This window comes from Lolium rigidum, chromosome 1 (assembly GCF_022539505.1).
Source record: "Lolium rigidum isolate FL_2022 chromosome 1, APGP_CSIRO_Lrig_0.1, whole genome shotgun sequence".
NCBI classification, from domain to species: domain Eukaryota; kingdom Viridiplantae; phylum Streptophyta; class Magnoliopsida; order Poales; family Poaceae; genus Lolium; species Lolium rigidum.
Window position 1 is genome coordinate 51,896,888 of NC_061508.1, and position 20,180 is coordinate 51,917,067.

At 42.2% G+C, this 20,180-nt stretch overlaps 1 protein-coding gene across 1 annotated transcript; it reads left to right on the forward strand.

Annotated features, from left to right (window-relative positions):
• The first annotated feature begins 2,555 nt into the window (after nt 1-2,555).
• LOC124685340 (DNA topoisomerase 1-like) lies at nt 2,556-18,817 on the forward strand. The gene is made up of 21 exons (XM_047219687.1): nt 2,556-2,666; nt 2,957-3,975; nt 4,542-5,193; nt 5,310-5,396; nt 6,337-6,383; nt 6,905-7,014; nt 7,460-7,560; nt 8,312-8,404; nt 12,489-12,572; nt 12,695-12,778; nt 12,907-12,975; nt 13,538-13,597; nt 14,071-14,142; nt 15,412-15,519; nt 15,684-15,760; nt 15,919-16,002; nt 16,197-16,311; nt 17,543-17,632; nt 17,704-17,769; nt 17,844-17,939; nt 18,122-18,817. The coding sequence occupies exons 1-21, from the start codon at nt 2,571-2,573 to the stop codon at nt 18,245-18,247; spliced, it is 3,336 nt and encodes a 1,111-aa protein (XP_047075643.1). The 5' UTR covers nt 2,556-2,570; the 3' UTR covers nt 18,248-18,817.
• Nucleotides 18,818-20,180: the final 1,363 nt, after the last annotated feature.

The window sequence follows — 20,180 nt, forward strand, 5'->3', positions numbered from 1 at the left end:
CAACACTGTCTACAAGAATAGAAGCTCCCGTAGACATCAGTTAGCCATACTATCGCTACGTCTCCAAGGCCTCTCCACGCCTCGATGGGGATACCATCAGGACCCATCGCCTTGCCTCCTTTCATCCTCCTTAACGCCTCCTTAACCTCAGACTCCTGGATACGTCGCACAAAAAACATGCTGGTATCATCAAAGGAGTCATCTAGCTCAATGGTAGAGCTCTCAACCTCTCCATTGTAAAGGTTGTCAAAGTACTCCTGCCATCTACGCTTGATCGCCTCATCCTTCACAAAGAAGCTGGTCCTCTCCGTCCTTGATGCATTTGACTTCGTTGACATCCCTCGTCTTCCTCTCCCTAAACTTGGCCATCTTATAGATGTCCCTTTCGCCTTCCTTCATGTTTAAACGTTGGTAGAGGTCCTCATACGCCGAGCCCCTTCTTCACTCACCGCCCGCTTTGCGGCCTTCTTCGCCACCTTGTACTTCTCCATGTTAGCTGCACTCCTGTCCAGATATAGGCATCTGAAACAGTCCTTCTTCTCCCTAATAACCTTCTGGACCTCATCGTTCCACCACCATGTATCCTTTGCTTCCCTTCTACTTCCCTTAGTCACCCCAAACTCCTCTACAACGACCTTTCGCAAGTAGTTCGACATACTCGTCCACATCATGTTTGCATCGCCACCTTCCTCCCAAGGGCCCTCCTTAATAACCCTCTCCCTGAAAGCGTGGAATGCCTCACCCTTGAGCTTCCACCACTTTGTTCTAGCGACTTTGGCGCGCTTACCCCGATGGACACGGATCCTAAAGCGAAAGTCAGCAACCACCAGCTTATGTTGAGGGACAACACTCTCTCCAGGTATCACCTTACAATCAATGCAGGTGCGTCTGTCTTCTCTTCTAGAGAGGACAAAATCAATCTGGCTAGAGTGTAGACCACTACTGAACGTCACTATATGGGATTCTCTCTTCCTAAAGAGGGTGTTAGCTACGACCATGTCATAGGCTAGAGCGAAGCTCAAGACGTCTTCTCCTTCTTGGTTCCTGATGCCATAGCCAAAGCCCCCATGCACCCTTTCAAAACTTGTGTTAGATGTACCCACATGGCCATTGAGGTCTCCTCCTTTGAAGAGCTTCTCACCAATAGGTACCCTCCTAACCAAGTCCTCCAGGCCTTCTCAGAACTCCCTCTTGGTGCTCTCATTGTGGCCTACTTGTGGGGCATACGCGCTGATAACATTGAGGACTAAGTCCCCAACAACCAGACTTGACAAGGATCATCCGGTCCCCTTGCCTCTTGACGTCCACAACTCCATCCCTGAGGCTCTTATTGACCAAGATGCCTACTCCATTTTTGTTTGAAGTTGTCCCCGTGTACCACAACTTGAAACTGGTATCCTCCACCTCCTTCGCCTTCTGTCCCTTCCATTTGGTCTCTTGGATACATAGGACATCAGCACGCCTCCTCACTGCCGTATCAACTAACTCCCGTAACTTACCCTTCAGGGACCCTATGTTCCAGCTACCTAAGCGTATCCTCCTAGGCTCTGCTAACTTCCTTACCCTCCGCACTCGTCGAGTCAAATGCGGAGACCCTTGCTCATTTTTCACTACACCGGGGCGTCGGTGCAGCGCGCCACTAAGGATGCGGCGACCGACCCTTGCTCACTTATCACCGTATCCGGATCAAGATACGGCGCACCACCAAGGGGGTGACGGCCCGGTCCTTGCCCATTTGACACCACACCCGGGTTCCGATGTGGCGCGTCGCTAAGAGGGTTACGCCCCAACGAGGTTCCTTTGGGTTTCATCTCCATAAGAGTGGCAGGGTTTTTACGTTGGCTCGCCCCGCCTATCAGAACCCTCCTCCTTCACCCGGGCTTGGGACTGGCTATGTTGAGACAACATAGGCGGAGTTAGAAGACTAATGAAAGCACATCACACAAAATCAAGGTATTGTACCACCATCTCGTATAGAGAGTATAGATTTATGAAGAGATGAGTTAGTCATGTTGACATGTACTGCACAATTTTTGCACGCGAATTCACAACCGAAAGAGCTCGTCGCCAACGGAGACGACCCGTCGCCGGTGGAGGTGAGGAAAGAAAACTTAGGGTTAAGGGTGGGGTGGGTGTAGGATCTTAGGGTTCCGAAGCGGGAGCTCTCAGGCGACATGCCTTAGGGCTTTTAGGTGAGGAGGTCTCCAGTGACGGGAGGGGGGCTTAGAGGGAGGCCCAGGGCGGCGGAAGACCCTCGGTGGGTGCCGGATCGAGATGATGGGCCCGAAGCCCACATAAGAACAGCCTGTTCCGGCCAATGCCAATTGCAGCCCACCCTCACGTATTACCTTGTACCTCAAGAACACAACTGACCATCCAAACCTAGCGGGGGAGGCAGCGGCGATTCGGATATTTCCTTCCGCCATTGGAAGCCGCCTCCCACCTCCACCTCCACCTCCACCTCCACCTCCTCCTCCTCCTCCGCCTCACTCCCCCTTCTCTTCTCCCCTATCCACTCCCCTCCATGCGCCTCCTCGCCTGAGCTCCGGTCCCGCCCGCCGCCCCTCGCAATGGCGCTGCAGCTCCGCCGCCTCCTCCCGCACGGCTACGCGCACCGCGCCGTCACCCTCGCCACCAAGCCATCGCTGCCGCCGGCGCCCGCCATGGTAATAACCCCCCTTCATTCGCCTCCTCCTCCTCCTCCTCCTCCTCGTCAATAGCTCTAATTACCGTAATGAGACATCAAATTCTAATCTTGTGGGCACGGCAGAAAGATTACCTCTGTACTGCTGCTCTAGGTAGACCACTGCTTCTTCTATAGCATCATTCTGCCCCTGTTAATACAACTGCGATTAAGATGACGAGAATGCCTTTTCCCCTGTACCACGCTTTTGCTTTACTTTCGTTTCTGCTGTCATCAAAGAACATGATCACACAAAGATTTCTCTGCTTGCAGCTACACTTTGGGACTTCTCAGAGATACACGTGCGCCTTCACGCCTTATTCACCCCTCCGCCCCTGCCAAACGTGCGGGGTCACGGTGAGGAGTAGCTCAGCAAGGCAGATGTCTTCAGGAACCGGCTCGCGCCTCGCCCTGCAGCTCAAAAGTGGTACCTTTTTGACTACCGGGCTCCCAGGTTACCACGGCTTCGTAACCTCCAGAGCCGCGGATATCCGCGGAGTTGCTTTGAATGCTACCGGCATCTGTACTTCATCGCGGCTCTTCTCGACAGCGTGCGGTAAAAGGCTAAGGTTTCTCGTTAGAAACAAGAGCTCATTTAGCAGTCCGAATGTGATTAGGAGAGATGGATCCGAGAGACGGCATAGCACACTAGCTGCGTGTAGCACCGTTGCTGATGAGGCTTCCACATCTACGAGCAAGAGCAGTGAGAGTGGTGCAGGTACTAAGAAGGGCACTCTTCGGAGGAAGAAATCTGCAGGTACCAAAAAAGAAGTTAGTGCGGAAATGGAAGAAAAGAAAGTACCCACCAAGAAAAAGACCAGAGCTGCTAAAACAGCAGCAAAGGCAACCGAGGAAGCTAGTGTGAACCAAGAAGAGAAGAAGGCCGCCGCTTCTAAATCAAAGAAAGGGGTTGGTACATCCAAAGAGAAAAAGACAGCAACAAAGCCGAAGAGATCTTCGAAAGCGAAGGAATCCGCTGCTGCTATTGGAGCTGCTGATGCCAAGAATCACACGAAGACCTCCGCTGATGGTTCTGGCAGTGAGACAAAGCCACTTGTACCTCTTTATCCCCCCACAGCTAAATCAGTTGTTGTAGTTGAATCAGCTACAAAAGCGAAAGTTATCCAAAAATACCTCGGGGACATGTACGAAGTATTACCTAGCTATGGTCATGTGAGAGATCTAGCCGGGAGGTCAAGATCTGTCCGCCCTGATGATGACTTCAGCATGGTATGGGAGGTGCCTACTGCTGCCTGGACACACCTTAAGAGCATCAAAGTAGCATTGAAAGGGTATGTTCTCTAGGCTGTTGGTATCAGTAACATTGTTTACATTTCCTTCTTGACATGTACGTTTGTTTGTAGGACACTTGTCATGTAATTGATTACTTGTACGCTAATATGCTCTATCAAATCTGATTCGTGGAAAGTGGCAAATTGCAAACCTAATCACGAATCTGTCAACTATGAAATAGATCAACTGAACTATTTAAGTGTATACTTGAGTAACATTTGCTCCATACTTACAAAGTTAGTCATGGTGGTTCGTTTACTTGTATTTGTTTTAATCTTTTGCCCTAGCTGATTAAATTGGCTTCAACCGGAGCTTTGATTTCATCCTGAACTATGGATATTTTCTTCATTGCTACACCTGAGTATACACTTATTAGCTAAACCTTTTTTTCTGTACATCTGCCTTCCACTGATACTAAGTGTCATTGAAACTATAGCTAACTCTATATACTACATAAAATTTTAAACCGCAGTGCAAGTTGCCATGCCAAGTTTCTTTGCTTTGTGAAGTTGTTGATATACTACTGATTGTAATATGCTAAAATTTTCTTAATTCTTGTCTCCAGAGCAGAAAATTTGATTCTTGCATCTGACCCTGACCGTGAAGGTGAAGCAATTTCTTGGCACATAAAGGAAATGCTTGCACAGCAGGATGTGTTGGATGGCCGTGTTACTGTTGCACGAGTTGTCTTCCATGAAATCACAGAGAATGCTATTAAAAACGCTTTAATGTCTCCAAGACATATCGATATGGACTTAGTTAATGCTTATCTCGCACGCCGGTCCCTTGATTATTTGATTGGGTTTGGCATATCACCACTTCTATGGAGGAAGTTGCCTGGTTGTCAGTCAGCTGGACGAGTCCAATCTGCAGCTTTGGCCCTTGTATGTGACCGGGAGGCTGAAGTAGAACAGTTTAACCCTCAGGAATACTGGACTGTCGATACGGACTTCAAAACCCAGTGTTCAGACTCTTCAAAAGGCCTATGCCTCACATCCAGGATAAAGCATCTCAATTCAAAAAAGCTGGATCAACTTTCTATAAGCTCTCGAGAAGAAGCACAAGCTATAGAAAAGAGGATTTATTCTTGCCATTTTGAAGTAAGAGGTGTTAAGAGAAGCAACTCTCACAAGAATCCTCCGATGCCATATATAACATCCAGCCTTCAGCAGGATGCAGCAAACAAACTACATTTTGGTGCAGGGCATACCATGAAGGTTGTTTCTACTTAATAAAAAACTCAGATGCGTATATAGCGTGCTTTACTATTATATTATTACTACCATTTATATGTAACAGTCTTTTACTCACATGGCTCATTATGTGACTGTAGGTAGCCCAAAAGCTTTATGAAGGGATCAATCTTTCTTCAGAACAAGCAACAGGCCTAATAACATACCTCAGAACAGATGGGTATCATGTAGGTACCATCCTACTTTAAGTTGATTACCAAAGTAGTCTTGCTGTTTATAAATGTACCATGCAGGTAGGATAAAAACACACTCCTGGTCTCTTTTATGTGATTCGTGTTTGTGGGTTAAAATGGGTGTATTCAGATAAAAAATGACCAAATTGGTCCCTCTACATGCAAGTGAAATTGTAGAGAAATTTCCACATGGTGATGGCTTTAAGTGGAGCGTGCCACTTTGATAAAGGAGATAGATTACAGAGTGAGATGATCCCGTTTCTTACTGAGAAAGTGACAATACTCATCTTTAGATAGGAAGAAAAGCTTAATTTGCAAGCTAAATGATATTCAAATAGGTTTTTTAAGTAGAGAGGCCAGCTTGATGCTATGACCAAGGAATGGGCACTTTTGCTTCATAGAAAGAACTTAGTTTATCAGCTTTGACATCTGATAGGGAAAATTGAGTTTGATAGGTCGTAGTAAATGTTATTCCATACAAACTGTCTGCCCTTTTATTTGTCTTGCTGTTCTCATTATTTTGTTCAGTTAATGTATTTCTAGGACCCTAGGTAGGGACAGTAATACAATTTAAAAATGAACATATATTAGGGGGAACTCATATTTGTTTTAATAAAAGTATTAAATATGTACCGGAATTCAAGTGGCGATACTTGAACTTAGGTGGTGGATTGTGCCTCCAGTCGCCCACCCAAATGAGCTAGCTGTAATCTTAGCTTGAGTTCAATTGCATGAAACACATCATGGGTGTATATGAACATGAACTCAATCTTGGCGACAATCTGTGTTTTGTGTGCATGACCGATATGACTCTCTATTCCTCGATTTGAGAATTTTTCTTGTCAATTATCAGTGATAGCAGTGTGATGTTGTATCCATTCTAATAACCTGACATTGTGGCCTCACTTGTTTATTCTGCCTTTTCCCCTTGAAGATTTCCAATGAAGCTGCCCAAGATATTCGTTCATTAGTGAAAGAAAGGTATACTCTATTGGATATTGGAACATGTGCCATCTTGCCTGTAGATTGGAATGTACACTAATTTCTTCTGGCACCAACCTGTTATCCACCCTCCCTGGAGGCATGATTCTGTAACAAACTCTCCTTTGCAATGAAAAGAAAAGCAATGTCATTGCGTTTTCTCGAAAAAAAGGCCTGTTTTACTGAGTTTTTTCAGGGTTGCTAGTCTCTCTTGTTTCTTGTATCATTTGTTAGTTATGTAGTTCCCAATAATTCAGATTTAGTGTTTGAATCATCAATTTCACAGAGTGGAAGTTTGCAGTTTTCATTTTTTTTTCTCATTGTCCACGATTTATGGGACGGGTATTGTGTGAGACACAACAATTCAGATTACCAAATATTTTTGAGATTTTTTTTTCTGTTCTTGTTATTTTAGAAGCTAGTTTTGGACAATCAGTGTGTTGGGAGTCCAGAATTTTTCCTTCTGTCTATCAATATAACACGTGCGGATGTCCATTCCTGTTAACAAGTGTTTGTTCTAGGTATGGTGAGCAGTATGCATCAGAGGATATTAGGAAGTATTTGAAGAAGGTGAAAAATGCTCAAGAGGCCCATGAAGCTATAAGGCCCACCAGCATAAGGAGGTTGCCATGTAATGAACCCACCATTAGTTTTGTGTTTACTCTATTACAGATGCGTGTGCTATCTCTCAAGTTTTGGACTACTATTGATGGTTCTAAAAAACATAACAAATAGTGTTTTGCCATCTGATTAAAAACCTTGTTTATATCACCTCTTGATTCATAACAAATAGTGTTTTGCCATCTGCTGTTTTTAGCTGTCGTGAACATGCTTTATGATTGATCCCTTGATAATGAACTAAGGGTATGCTTGAAGTCTGTATGTTCTGTATGACTGAAAGAGCACCAGAAGCATGAGTTTCATTTTCAGAATTAAGGGTTGCTGATGTTTTCTTTTGTTTTCACAAAATCTTCTGTAGCATCTTTTTTTTGAACCTTTTCTGTAGCATCTCTTGTTCTTTCTTGAATATATTTTATTATTATAGTTTTTGTTTCTTGTTTGATGTATAATTGCAGCATCTTTGGTTGGAATACTCAATGAGGATTGTTTGAAACTGTATACTCTAATATGGAGGAGAACAATGGCTTGCCAAATGGAAGCTTCCAGAACTGAGCTGGTTGGTTACTGTTTTACTTCATTTTTTGTTGTTTATTATACTCCATTCTTTAGGATGTTATTATAAATACATGTCTTTACCTATATTGTCTGCATTAATGTATTGCAGAACCTAGGTTTTGTCTAGGTCAAAGAATCTTACTCTGCACTTGTTTTTTAAGATTCGGGAATGCAAATAGTATATTATGCAAATCAATCCCTTCTCTTCATTAAAAACTGTGAATAATTTCTGTTTGAAAGAAGTCTGAAATCAACAAGTTTGCGGCACATTGGTAGCGTGCCACTCACATGTGCATATTATCTTTGCTGGTCCAGTTGACCTTAGGTTAAAATAACTCTCCGCTTGCTTTGAAAATCGTAAGAGGTATTATAATTAATAGGGATTTGTAAGTTGGCGTGATGGTGTCTAATCAAGCAAACATATGTTCATTTTTTCTGGTTCATCTACAGAGTTCCCCATTCATCTACAGTAAAGAACTGAACATAGGATTGCATTTTTTTTCCCAAATCTGTGTTTATGACTGAACTTTTTGCCAAAATTGTCGGTCTTTTCTTCTGTTACCAGCATGAGCACTCTGTTTCACAACTATCACCAAACCATCTCTTCTCTTATGAAAAAACCGAAGAAGTATAGAACGCTGGCCATGCTAGCCATATAAGTGAATTTCCTTACTAATGAACCTTTTTTTATTTTTAGTATTTTGCATATTCAATAACATTGCATGCTTAGTTGCTTACTAATTGCATTGTAGATCCAAGTTGATATTGGCAATCCTGAAGGAGACATAACATTTCATTCATCTGCATCAAGGCTTGACTTCAAGGGATACCAAGCCGTCTATGAGGTAGCCTCTTAATTTAATTCATCTAGGCTTCTTGATCCTCTGTCAGCTCAGTTATGTTTGCCTTTTTTTAAGAAAATTTGTTGATTGTTTCCTAATGTAGCCTTCCTCACTTTTCTTTATGTTGATTGGTCAGTCCATAAGTAGATTTGAGTAGAAAGTATGTTGTATCATCTCACTAACGATATCATTTCATGCTTCAATGGATGATTATATAATTGCTTTGGCCTTTATCATCTGCGTAGCCTTAATTTGGCTTATGTCTGTTACAATGTGAGCTCGTCCACACAAACAGAAAAGGAGGCGCTGAAAGGACACGGATGTCGCCTAGAGGGGGGGGGTGAATAGGCGATTTAAAACTTTTACGAGATGGGCTTAACAAATGCGGAATAAAACTAGCGTTTACTTTGTCAAGCCCAAAGCCTATAAACTATGGTTCACCTATGTGCACCAACAACTTATTCTAAGCAATGGTTCACCTATGTGCACCAACAACTTATGCTAAGCAAGACAAGCAACTTATGTGATAGCAAGATATATATATAACTTCAAGCACGATGGCTATCACAAAGTAAAGTGCATAAGTAAAGAGCTCGGGTATAGGAATAACCGAAGTGACGTGGAGACAACGATGTAGCCCGAAGTTCACACTCTTGCGAGTGCTACTCTCAGTTGGAGCGGTGTGGAGGACAAGTCACTCCAAATGCACGAGGGCCACCGTATTCTCCTCGAGAATTCCCACCAAAAGGGATGTCCTCGATCCACTATGGGACCTTAGGAAGGTCACCGAACCCGCACAAAGCTTGGGGCTATCTCCACAACTTAATTGGAGGCTCCCAATAAATTGCCACAAAGGCCTTGCCCTTGAAGATTCTCCACAACTTAATTGGAGTCCCCAAGAACACCACTAAGATGCCACAAAGGCCTTGCCCTTGAAGATTCTCCACAACTTAATTGGAGTCCCCAAGAACACCACTAAGATGCCACAAAGGCCTTGCCCTTGAAGATTCTCCACAACTTAATTGGAGTCCCCAAGAACACCACTAAGATGCCACAAAGGCCTAGAATCCGTCTAGGGTTCCAAGAACCCAAGAGAAACAACCTTCTTGCTTTCACCTCCACGAATCACCGTGGAGAACTCAAACCGATGCACCAAATGCAATGGCAAGAACACCACAAAGATGCTCAAGTCCTTCTCTCTCAAATTCCAACAAAGCTACAAAAGCTATTGGGGGAATAAGAGAGGAAGAACAAATAAGAGGAGGAACACCAAATTTCTCCAAGATCTAGATCTAGTGGATTCCCCTCACAAAGAGAGGGATTTGATTGGTAGGAATGTAGATCTAGATCTCCTCTTCCTTTTCCTCAAAAAGATTCAAGAAGCATAGGAGGAGTAGAGGGAAAGGGAAGCTCTCAAGGTCAACAATGGTGGAGAGCACTTGGGGAAGAGGTAGCTGCCCAAGGAGGAAGAAGGGGGCTTAAATACCCCTCCCATCGAAATATGACCGTTTGGGTCAGCTCAGGCCGGATTTTCCGGGCCGGATATTTGCAAAATATCCGGGCCCGAAAAACGGCTAAGGACATGAGAAAACTGCTCTCGGGATGGGGGCCGGACATTTGGCCGGATATTTGCCCGGATTTGTCCAAAAACCGGATTTTTCCGGGGGCCGGATTATCCGCCCCAAACTTGGGCCGGAATATCCGCCCCTGAAAACTGGCGAAACATCAAACTGAAACGGGCATAACTTTAGCATCCGGACTCCGATTTTGATGATCTTGGGCTTGTTTTAAAGCTAGGAACAAGCTCTACAAGATCATGCAGGAAACCATCATAGTCCAACAAGGGAGGATAGAAACAAATGATGAAAGGTTTGACCTATCTAAAAAGACATCACAGGTAAAACCTCCAATCTTGAAAATGCAACAAGTTGCCCGTGCAAAAACCATTCTTGATGAACTAGAGCTTGTCATGAGAATAAGCACAAGCTCTAAATCATCACATGGATAAGATCCAAATAATAACCAAGAAAGATGATGAACCAAACTCGAAAACGCAACAAGTGATCTATGCAAAATCCGTTTTCGATGAACTAGAGCTTGTCATGAGAATAAGCACAAGCTCTAAAACATCACATGGATAAGGTCCAAATAACAACCAAGAAATATGATGCAAGGATGCAAAGGTTTGAGCTCTCTCCGAACGATACGACCGAGTTACTCACTCGAGAGCCCTCTTGATAGCACGGCAACTAAACTAAAAACCGGTCTCCAACTACACTATGAGACCGGTGAGAAAGAAACCCTATCAAGAGCAAACCTTATACTTGCGCATTACACTTGAGCTTGATGACGACGATCTTGACCTCAACAAGATGGAACGCCTTTCTTTCTTGTGCTTGCTTGACGAAGTCTTGTAGATTGCTCCCCCATAAACCACCATGGGAGAGCTTCTTCTTCGGCGCATCTTCGCATAACCATGACCACCATGTGGATTGCTCCCCCATAATCCACCATGGGAGAGCTTCTTCTTCGGCGCATCTTCACATATCCATGATCACCATATGGATGGCAAGACTCAAGCAAAGGATCTCTTCGAGATGGCTCATCTTGAACTTGCACATCATTTCTCCATGGCAAGCTTCAAGCTTATGAACTCTTCGAGTTGGCTCATCTTGAACTTGCACTTCATTTCTTCATTCTTCATCATGTTGATGTCTTGAAGTAACTTGAGGGCTCACTTCATCTTCATCTTCAAGACATACTTGACACTTGATATCCTTCATCAATTTCTTCTTATTGCAACCTTGAAGCCAACATATGGTTCAAGAATTGCCTATGGACAACTCCTACAAATATAACTCAATGCAAACATTAGTCCATAGGGATTGTCATTAATTACCAAAACCACACATGGGGGCTCCATGCACTTTCAGGTGCCCAGTGCCTGCTGCAAGATATAAATGTGATTAGGTTCCTTTTAATTAATTTCAGGGGCCTTAAGCGGATTAATTTTACCAGATTCTGTTTTTTTCTATTACATGAACTTGTTAGGGCCTCTGCGGCTCTACCCCTCTTTGAAAGGGGAGTTAGATTAAGCAATAATTAATGAGTTTCTCTCTTTTTCCTTGCCCCAACTGGGGCGAGTGTCCTCTCTTATTTTGGTTATAAATATAAGATAGATGAAAATACATCCTCAGTTAGATGCATATGTAAATCAGGAACAAGGCCAAGCTAAAATTTAGTATATGATTTGCCCATCCCATTTCCCTTCTGATTTTTCCTCTTGTATGTCTCCCAATTGTAGAAACCATTCTTTTTTGAAATAATTATGGAATCTTTTCCTCTTTTATTATACTCTTTCATGTGGAATATGGGTTTTGATTTCCAGAAGTTGGGTGTAAATCTCACAGATGGGCGTTTCTGGTTTTCTGAGAAGCTTTTCTCTAGTGTCTAGAAGAAGGACAATCTGTTTGCAAAACCTAGTGGTTGACCGGTCGTATTGTATGCAACAAGGATAATACATGTATGCATAAAATACGGGTCAGGGTGTGCTTAACGGTCTCAACTCTCAACTGGTTATTGTTTTTAAAAACTAGTGTTTTTTTCAGTTGGTTCTTGCTCATTAGTTTGTCATGTTGTAAAATTATCATGTGTATACTTCAAATTATACACTTAAACTAGTCTGAATTTTTGTCAAATTATCATGTTGAATTTTTGTCATGTGTATACATATGACAAAAACTAGTGTGAATTTATGGTGTGAATTTGTGAAGTATACACATGACAAACATGTAATTCAGTCTTGTGTTGTGCATAACCATGTATATTTTCATTGATTCCCTGCTGGAGTTTTCTATCTCCTTTTCTCCACAGGATGTCTCTTCTCTTACCGTTGCTCAAATGCACGAATTTCTGTCACTATAATTTTAAGTGTTATATGCGTAAGCTTTCTAATTTTTCCCTCAAGGAGCCAATTATGAACCTTTAGCATGGATATAAGATGGTTGTATGATACAAAAGGACTGTGCCGATTGTTCAGTTTTATGAGCTTATTAAACCCACTAATTAGAGAATGTGTCACTTGTAGGATACTGAAGCAAGTGGGTCCAGTGAAAACCCTGAAGGAGAAGTTGCGCATCAGGATAACTTTGAGGCCTTGTCCAAATTACAGGTTAGCACCTGCTGGTTTGCCTCTGACCATACCCTTTCTGTATCCTTTTTTTTTGTCATGTGACCACAGATTGTTGGCCAGCATTTAACCATGTCATAGTCATAGCGTCTCCTTTTTCCCAGGTGAAGGATTTGGTATCTCCAATTAACGTGCATCTTGGGCAGCACTTCACTAAACCTCCATTCCGTTATTCTGAGGGTGCTTTGGTCAGTAATAACCTCTGGTTTGGATTTTCACTCGTTCCTCTGATCATTGTCCATCCTGAAACAAGGTTTTCTTATTATTTGTTTGTTCTGTAACCTATGATTTTCACCTTGTACCTTATAATCTCCAGATTAAAAAGATGGAGGAACTTGGAATTGGAAGGCCCTCTACATATGCATCTATAATGAGGGTGTTGCAGGTAGCCTAACATGCTATTTCTTCTGTTATGCCCAATATACACCACATTGCCTTTCTTGAATGGTCGTGTAGCTATTTATAATATGTCTGATGCTATTTGAGTTAAGTCCCATGAGCTACTGAATTACATGTTTGGGTTGGTTGGCTCATGTAGCTGCCCCTGTTGTGCTGCACATGGCCACATGCCATAAAGCTCACATGTGCCATGCAGTAATTTAGTAATGCATAACACAGTAAAATCTTTGGGTTGCTGGGAGAGTTGGTTTATTTGAGAACCTGACATACTCGACTGAAATTCTGGTAACAGACTAATAGGCCACCTCTGTGGTTAGTGGTTACTTACTAGTATGCACAATTGGGTAGTTTACAGGTGTAACTGGGCTGAATACAACTAACAAGTTTTAATAACAGTAACACATGGCCGAGCCCAACAGTGACAAAGGTTTAGGGATTCACTATGTGCTAGTTTCTACTTTCATTCATACCAATGGCGGTACTTTTTCATTCATTGGCAACTACTCTTGCAAATGCATAATAGTTTCTGCCATACTTGTGACATCCAGGACCGGAAATATGTGACAATAAAAAGTCGAGTTTTGCACCCTGAATTCCGTGGTCGAATGGTATGTTCTTGTTCCTTATGTGATCTTCACCCTTCTGCAAATATCATCTTAGTTGTGATATCATCTGAAATTCCTTTATGTTGGTTTAAATAGAAATAATGCTGATTGCTACTTGCATTATTATCTCCAATGCCAGTGCATTTGTATACATGGTAGCAATGCATCCTGTTTGTAACTGTACAGTTATTACTCGTTCTCATGACTCTTATCAAGATGGATGAACTCACTAAAACCCGTGCATCTTGATCTGTATATCATTTTCTCTTTACAAGGGTGAATATTTCATGGTTCTCCAAATGCCAAATTACACCTCAGCAGTTATTACATCTTTATGCAGTTTAATTTTGTTGCATATGGTTTTAGCCTGTGTTTAGGGCATTCTTTCAGCTCTACTAGCTGATGTTGCTTATTATAAACTTATTTCAGTTTTCTTGTGTCTAATTTTGACATACTCAATGCCATCTGTTTCTCAGGTCTCAGCATTTCTTTCACATCTTTTCTCTGAGATTGCCGATTACAGCTTTACCGCTAACATGGAGACTGAGGTACTAAACATATTTTAGCCTATAGTTTTGTGTACATTTTCTTCTATACTTGTTCTTTACTATGGTTTCAGAAACCAGCTTAGCTGGCAGTTTAGGTAAATATGAAATTCCAGAAAATCTGGAGGTGTTAATAACTTAATATCAGTAGAAAGTGAGACCCACATACTTTGAAAAGAAAGGCTGTAACTTTGTTCATAATTTTCTTGCTGTAATGAATATTATCAACAATATTATCTAGATATGTGTAACTGGTTCAATTTATGCAAAATCGAGTAGTTTTGGTCACCTTCTGCCTCACGTCCAGCCAGCATTACGGCTGCAGACCAGTATTGGAATTATAATTCTTTATCCGTTATGGGGAAACTTGTTGTGCCTAGTAGACATAAGACTGAAACTAGTAGTTGTACATTAAATTGAAATCCCCATACTCAATGTTGGCCATGTGCGCATGTGCAACCCTGTTCTTCCATTTGAGCAATATCAAGGTGCGCAGTGGAGTTGCACTAAAATCAGAATTTGAAGCAGGCTATTATGAAATGAATTGTGTAAAAGGATAAATGGGTTTCATCCCAATTTACTATTGAAATACTACATGAAGAAACTTGGGACGTTATCCAAATATGTCAATAAGCCTGTTTATATAGTGTGGTCTTATCAGAGGTGGACTTTAGGGATATGGCAAAGCTTCTTTGTTATTCTTTGCTTAATGAAAATAAATAACAATATGCGCAGCAACCTAAGTAGGATATCTACTGTGAGATATATCAACTAAAGATAATACTACCTCTATCCATCTTTTGATGTAAAAAATTTGTCTAAATTCAAATGTATCTAGACACACTTTAGTGCATAGATACATCCGAATTTGGACGAACCATCAGACATCTATTAATGGACGGAGGGAGTACTATATCTGAATTATCCAGATACGAAATTATGCATCTAACAAATCTAAATATGAAGAGGCTCATTCCAGCAGGGTGGCCATGTGCACATTCTCCTATTGAGTGTGTTTGAACAAGCCCACAGCCATGAACTGTATATGCATCATTATTTATCCTTTCTTAAAATCTTCATCAATAATCATAAAGGGATCAAACATACAAAGTCAAGATGGAGTTATACCATAAGGCTGTGATTCCTAATCGGATTAGCCCTTTTCCTTAAAGATCAGTGACGATGATGTGCTGAATAGAAGATGTGGGGCTAGAAATAGTTTTCTTTGTTATAAGGATCCTATTAATTGTTCCTTTTCTGCTCCATTAATAGCTAGACAATGTTTCTGCTGGGTCAACTGAATGGAAGGGCCTACTGAAAGATTACTGGGAACGATTCAACAAATATTGCGGAGATGCTAGTCAATGGGATGTCAGAAAGGTAATGTTTTTCCTGGTACCTGGGAAATATCTGACCCTTGCACCCAGATGGTTATTCTCCTAGAGTAACTAGTGCTCGAATGAGGTTATTGCTCTAAGTTTTCTGGCGCATGCCACTTCAGTATTGAAACCTGGATCTAATTTGAAGCAGCCACTTTGTTGCAGGTAGAGAGAATGCTTGAAGAGAAATTCTCTTCTATCCTCTTTCCAGACCTTGCCAGCGATAGTAGGATTTGCCCTAGGTAATTTTAATTAAGATATTTAGGAAGTCTATTTTGGCATCCCCAAACATAGATGCACAATTTGATTTAATATGGGAATCCTTCGATGTTACCTTATTATGTGATGCATTAATTATGTTTCTTCCTTAATACTTAACATGCTTGTTGATTATCTGCAGTTGTTCTGAAGGAACCCTGAGATTCAAAGTTAGTAGGTATGGCGAAGGCTACTTTATTGGCTGTGATCGGCATCCGAAGTGCAAGTATGATCTTGCTATCCCCTCTAATAAACATTAAATACCTTCAAGTTGAGCTTAATTTCTGCTGTAACCCTTTGTTTTCTCCTGTTGCAAGTTGTAATTTGCACTGCAGTTTCTTGATTGTAACTGAATATGGTGATATCTTTTGTTGTGAGGACAATATCAATCGTACTTAATAACTAAACTAATTATAATAGGTACATCGCTCGCACATTATCAGATGAAGATGATGATAATGAAGCCTCTGAGGAAACACAACCAAGGTCTTTTGAGCCTAGGTTACTTGGTCTCATTCCTGATACAAGCGAACAGGTTGGTTTCAGTCTGTAATGTTTCTGGACTTATTTATTTCTCAGGTACTAAGTGGTTGTTTTGGTTAGACGAATTTAGAGTTAGTTTTTAGAAAACGAGTTTAAGCAGAATTTTTAGCAAAACCAGTTTTGGTTAGTTTTTCTGTTAGCATGCGTTTACCCAAAACTATGTTTGGGTGACTTGAGACACAATGCACATCTTCTCAAGCCGAACAGGAAAGCCTCGTTGAGCACCTTGTGCTCGCAGTCACGCCGTCATCGGGATACCGGTGCATGTGCCGCTATCGGTGGATGCCAAGGCCGGACCTGCTGCAGGACACGCCAACGCTAAGGCGTGGACTCAGCTCTGAGGAGCACCCACTCACCTCGTCCGCGAGGCTGCACCAGTTGGTGTCGATCATTGTTGTCGTCATTGACCCGGTGCCTCCCACATAATTCTTATCCATGTTGCCGCACACCATCCTACAGCCAACCGTATGTAAATTTGGCTATAAAGTGCAAGAACTGACGATGTAGATTACTTGCATATGGATTTAACATGGCTGAGAAGACACAGGTTCGCTAAGGGTATGCCCATCAACGTCAGGCTCGCCATGTGCTCCGTGCCAGGCCGACGACCGAGACTTCGTCCTCAGAGCCTACTCTAGGGGGGAGCTGCCGCCGGTGATTCCGCAGTCGGTTTCCTGCAGCAGGCACTCCAAAAACTTTGGGACAGCTAACCACGTTGTTGCCGTTCCGTGAGCGCATGCTGCCGGCGTCAGTGACCAAGCGTCCATGCCCACCATTCTGCCTGGCAGGATCAACAGCACCGAGTGGTCCCTACGGCTCCAGGAGACCATGATGCGTTGGGGAAGGAGAGTGGGGAGGAGTTGGCAGAAGAGGAAGCAGCACGGGGAGGCTTTGGCGGCATAGGTGCATGTGCCTGGTGGGAACGGATGGTGGCAGATTCATGAATGGAGTCGGGCGAGCAGCTCCGCGGGTGAACTGCTTCTCACGACGAGGATCGGGTTAAACCCATTTTGACAAAAAACGTGAAATAGTCGTTTTTCTCAATACTAGATTTTCTCATTTTGTGGAAGTCTGGTTTTAGCTATCCACGATTTCTTCCAGCTAAACAAACAGCGTTTTAGGTTTGCTAGAGCTTTAAACGTGTTTTGCGAAACCCAGTTCTTCCAAAACCCGTAACCAAAGAAGGCCTAACTAAGTGTATGGCATTTTTGGTCGTTCTGCAGGTGTTTTTGAAACAAGGTCCTTATGGTTACTACATCCAGGTTGGAGAGGATAGAAAAGGATCTTCTCAGAAAAGAGCTCCTCTGTCTGAGGTAATTATTACCTTAGTTTGTACATTGTCCTTCCAGAAGCTTACCACAGATATCTTTTAACCTTCTTCCAGGTCAAAGATGTTGACTCTATCACTATTGAAGATGCAATTGAGCTATTGCAGTATCCAAAAAATCTGGTATGCTTTTTCTATAAATTTTAGGTCTTTGAAAGCGTTATTGAGTTCAAGCATGACATTATAGTTGCCAACAGGGAAATCACCCTGATGATGAGCATCCGGTGCTGATGACACATTCTAAAGCTGGATTTAGCGTCCGGCACAGGAGAACTCTTGCTCCAGTGCCAAAGGTATGTTTTGTTATTAGTATTACATGTTTTAAATACGAAATGGGATTTCTGTTTTGGTGGAATTGTTGTCAACTTGTTATGAAGAAACTTTAATAAGATTCATATGCAATTACATTATATAGTTTTTGGTTTGAAATTCTCGTCGCAAGTCTTAGCAATGCCTTGAAAATGTGTGATGACAGAGCGAAGACCCAAAGAAGATGACGCTTAAGCGTGCACTGAAGCTTCTGACGGGTAAAAATGTCAAAAAGTTCGGTCGACCAAAGGGAAAAAGTAACAAAGATGCAGAAGTCATTGAATGGCATTAAGTGATTGGCTGTTACAGTATCCAATGTGGAGACTTCTCACTCTCAGAACTAACAACGGTCCACGTAAGCCTGCGCATAAAGTTCAGACTGGATCAGCAGTAAGACAAGTCAGTATTTATGCAAGTGGTTCTGTGTGCCCAATACTGTCGATACATTCCCGGTTATGCTTTCTGAGAGAGGGGCATCAGTGCGTGACAGGGCAGCTGGTCAGATAAGCATATAAAGCCTGTGCTCAGATGCTCATGTTTTCTGAGCTGTATTTGCTGCTGGATTTCTTCATCCTAAGAGGATATGTACCCTAGACTTTCAAAGGCTGATCTCCCCTCACTTCATTCATTTATGGGACACAGTCAGCAACTGTACAGAAAACACAGATGATGAACAGCTTACTGGATTATACACCCATAGGTTTTGCTATTTCCATTTTGTAATTCTTAAATAGCAATGGTATCATAAAATTCCATGGTTGAATGTGACTGCCGTTATTCCCTTGGCCATTGCACATTGTTGCGGCAATTAATGTAAAATTAAAGAGTCCTCGATTTAGAGGCCTCTGATTTTTTTTGTTTATACCTGGTTTGCCATTTATTCCAGCATGTTCTTGGTGAAGGACAATTGAAAGGTCACAGCATTTAATGCCAACTGGTGAATGATCGCTAGTGACAGCATTTTATACTCCTTATGTCTTTTGGATCCTTGCATATTTCAGGTGTATGTACGCAACCGTACATAAACTTGGTGATTATCTCAATCCTTCAAATTCTAAAGAAATACATAGCAGGTGCCTTCTATAGTGCCGTGCATTTTTCTATGGCATTGCTATTGTAAGGATCATATTTGAGGTGGTCTTCTGACTCTCCGTTTACAGTTCTGTTGGTTTCACCATTTTTTTTTTTTTTTTTGCTTTGTACATTGCACATCAGAAGAGGGTGTTTCTGATTAATTAGGTTATACTCCACAGGTCTCATACCGAGATTGTCAAAATTAAGATGTATCTAGACACTAAATAATATCTATATATTTTTAATTTTTGATAAATTCCAGACAACCTTCGTGGAACTGAGGGAGTATAACTTTTTTTTTTTGTTGATATGAGGGAGTATAACTGATGTAAGGTTATATGTCATTGTCTGTGTTTTCCAAACGTTGCGCATGTAGACATGGGCGGGAACCCTTGCCATCGAACATTCAGATTGGTGTACCTCAAGCTTCCCTTATCAGCATATACTAGGAAGCTTGCCGCGTTGGCATGCCACGCCCCTGTGTTGGTTATAGTATCGTAGAAGTACTATAGAAGTGTTGGTGTAGAAGCATTATTCAAGAAACATAAAAGTAGTACTGTAGCGGCATTGTTCCATCCTTTTCAAGTCCCCGTAGGTGAAAAATGAGGGCAATATGCCAATACCACTGTCTATAGTGGCCGGAGTGAGGAAACTCACACCAGTTAAAATGTGTGACAACTGAGCAAGTCTTTTTTCCGAAGATACCATAAAAGCGCTACTATTTTTCTCAGGTTGAAAGAGGTAGCGGGTGAAGTAAGTACACCTTTTCTAAAGGTGCGGTACAAGAAGGTAATAGTATTCTTGTACCGCACATTTAGAAAGGTGTACTTACTTCACCCGACTAAATCACGCGACACATGGTTGAGTGTCTTTGTTTCTGGAGTTGCTACAAAAGAAAATGGTAGTATTTTCTCAGGTTGAAAGAGGTAGCGGGTGAAGTAAGTACACCTTTCTAAAGGTGCGGTACAAGAAGGTAATAGTATTCTTCCCAGAAAAAAGAGGCCACGGAAGGTGGAGTAAGTATTTTTTTCTCTGGATGTACTGTACAAGGCAAAATATTATTTTCACTGGTTAAAAAAGGCGGCAAATGTTGGTACCATCAAAGAATTATGCACCGGTGAAAAATCACTGGCAGGTAATTAGCGATCGGA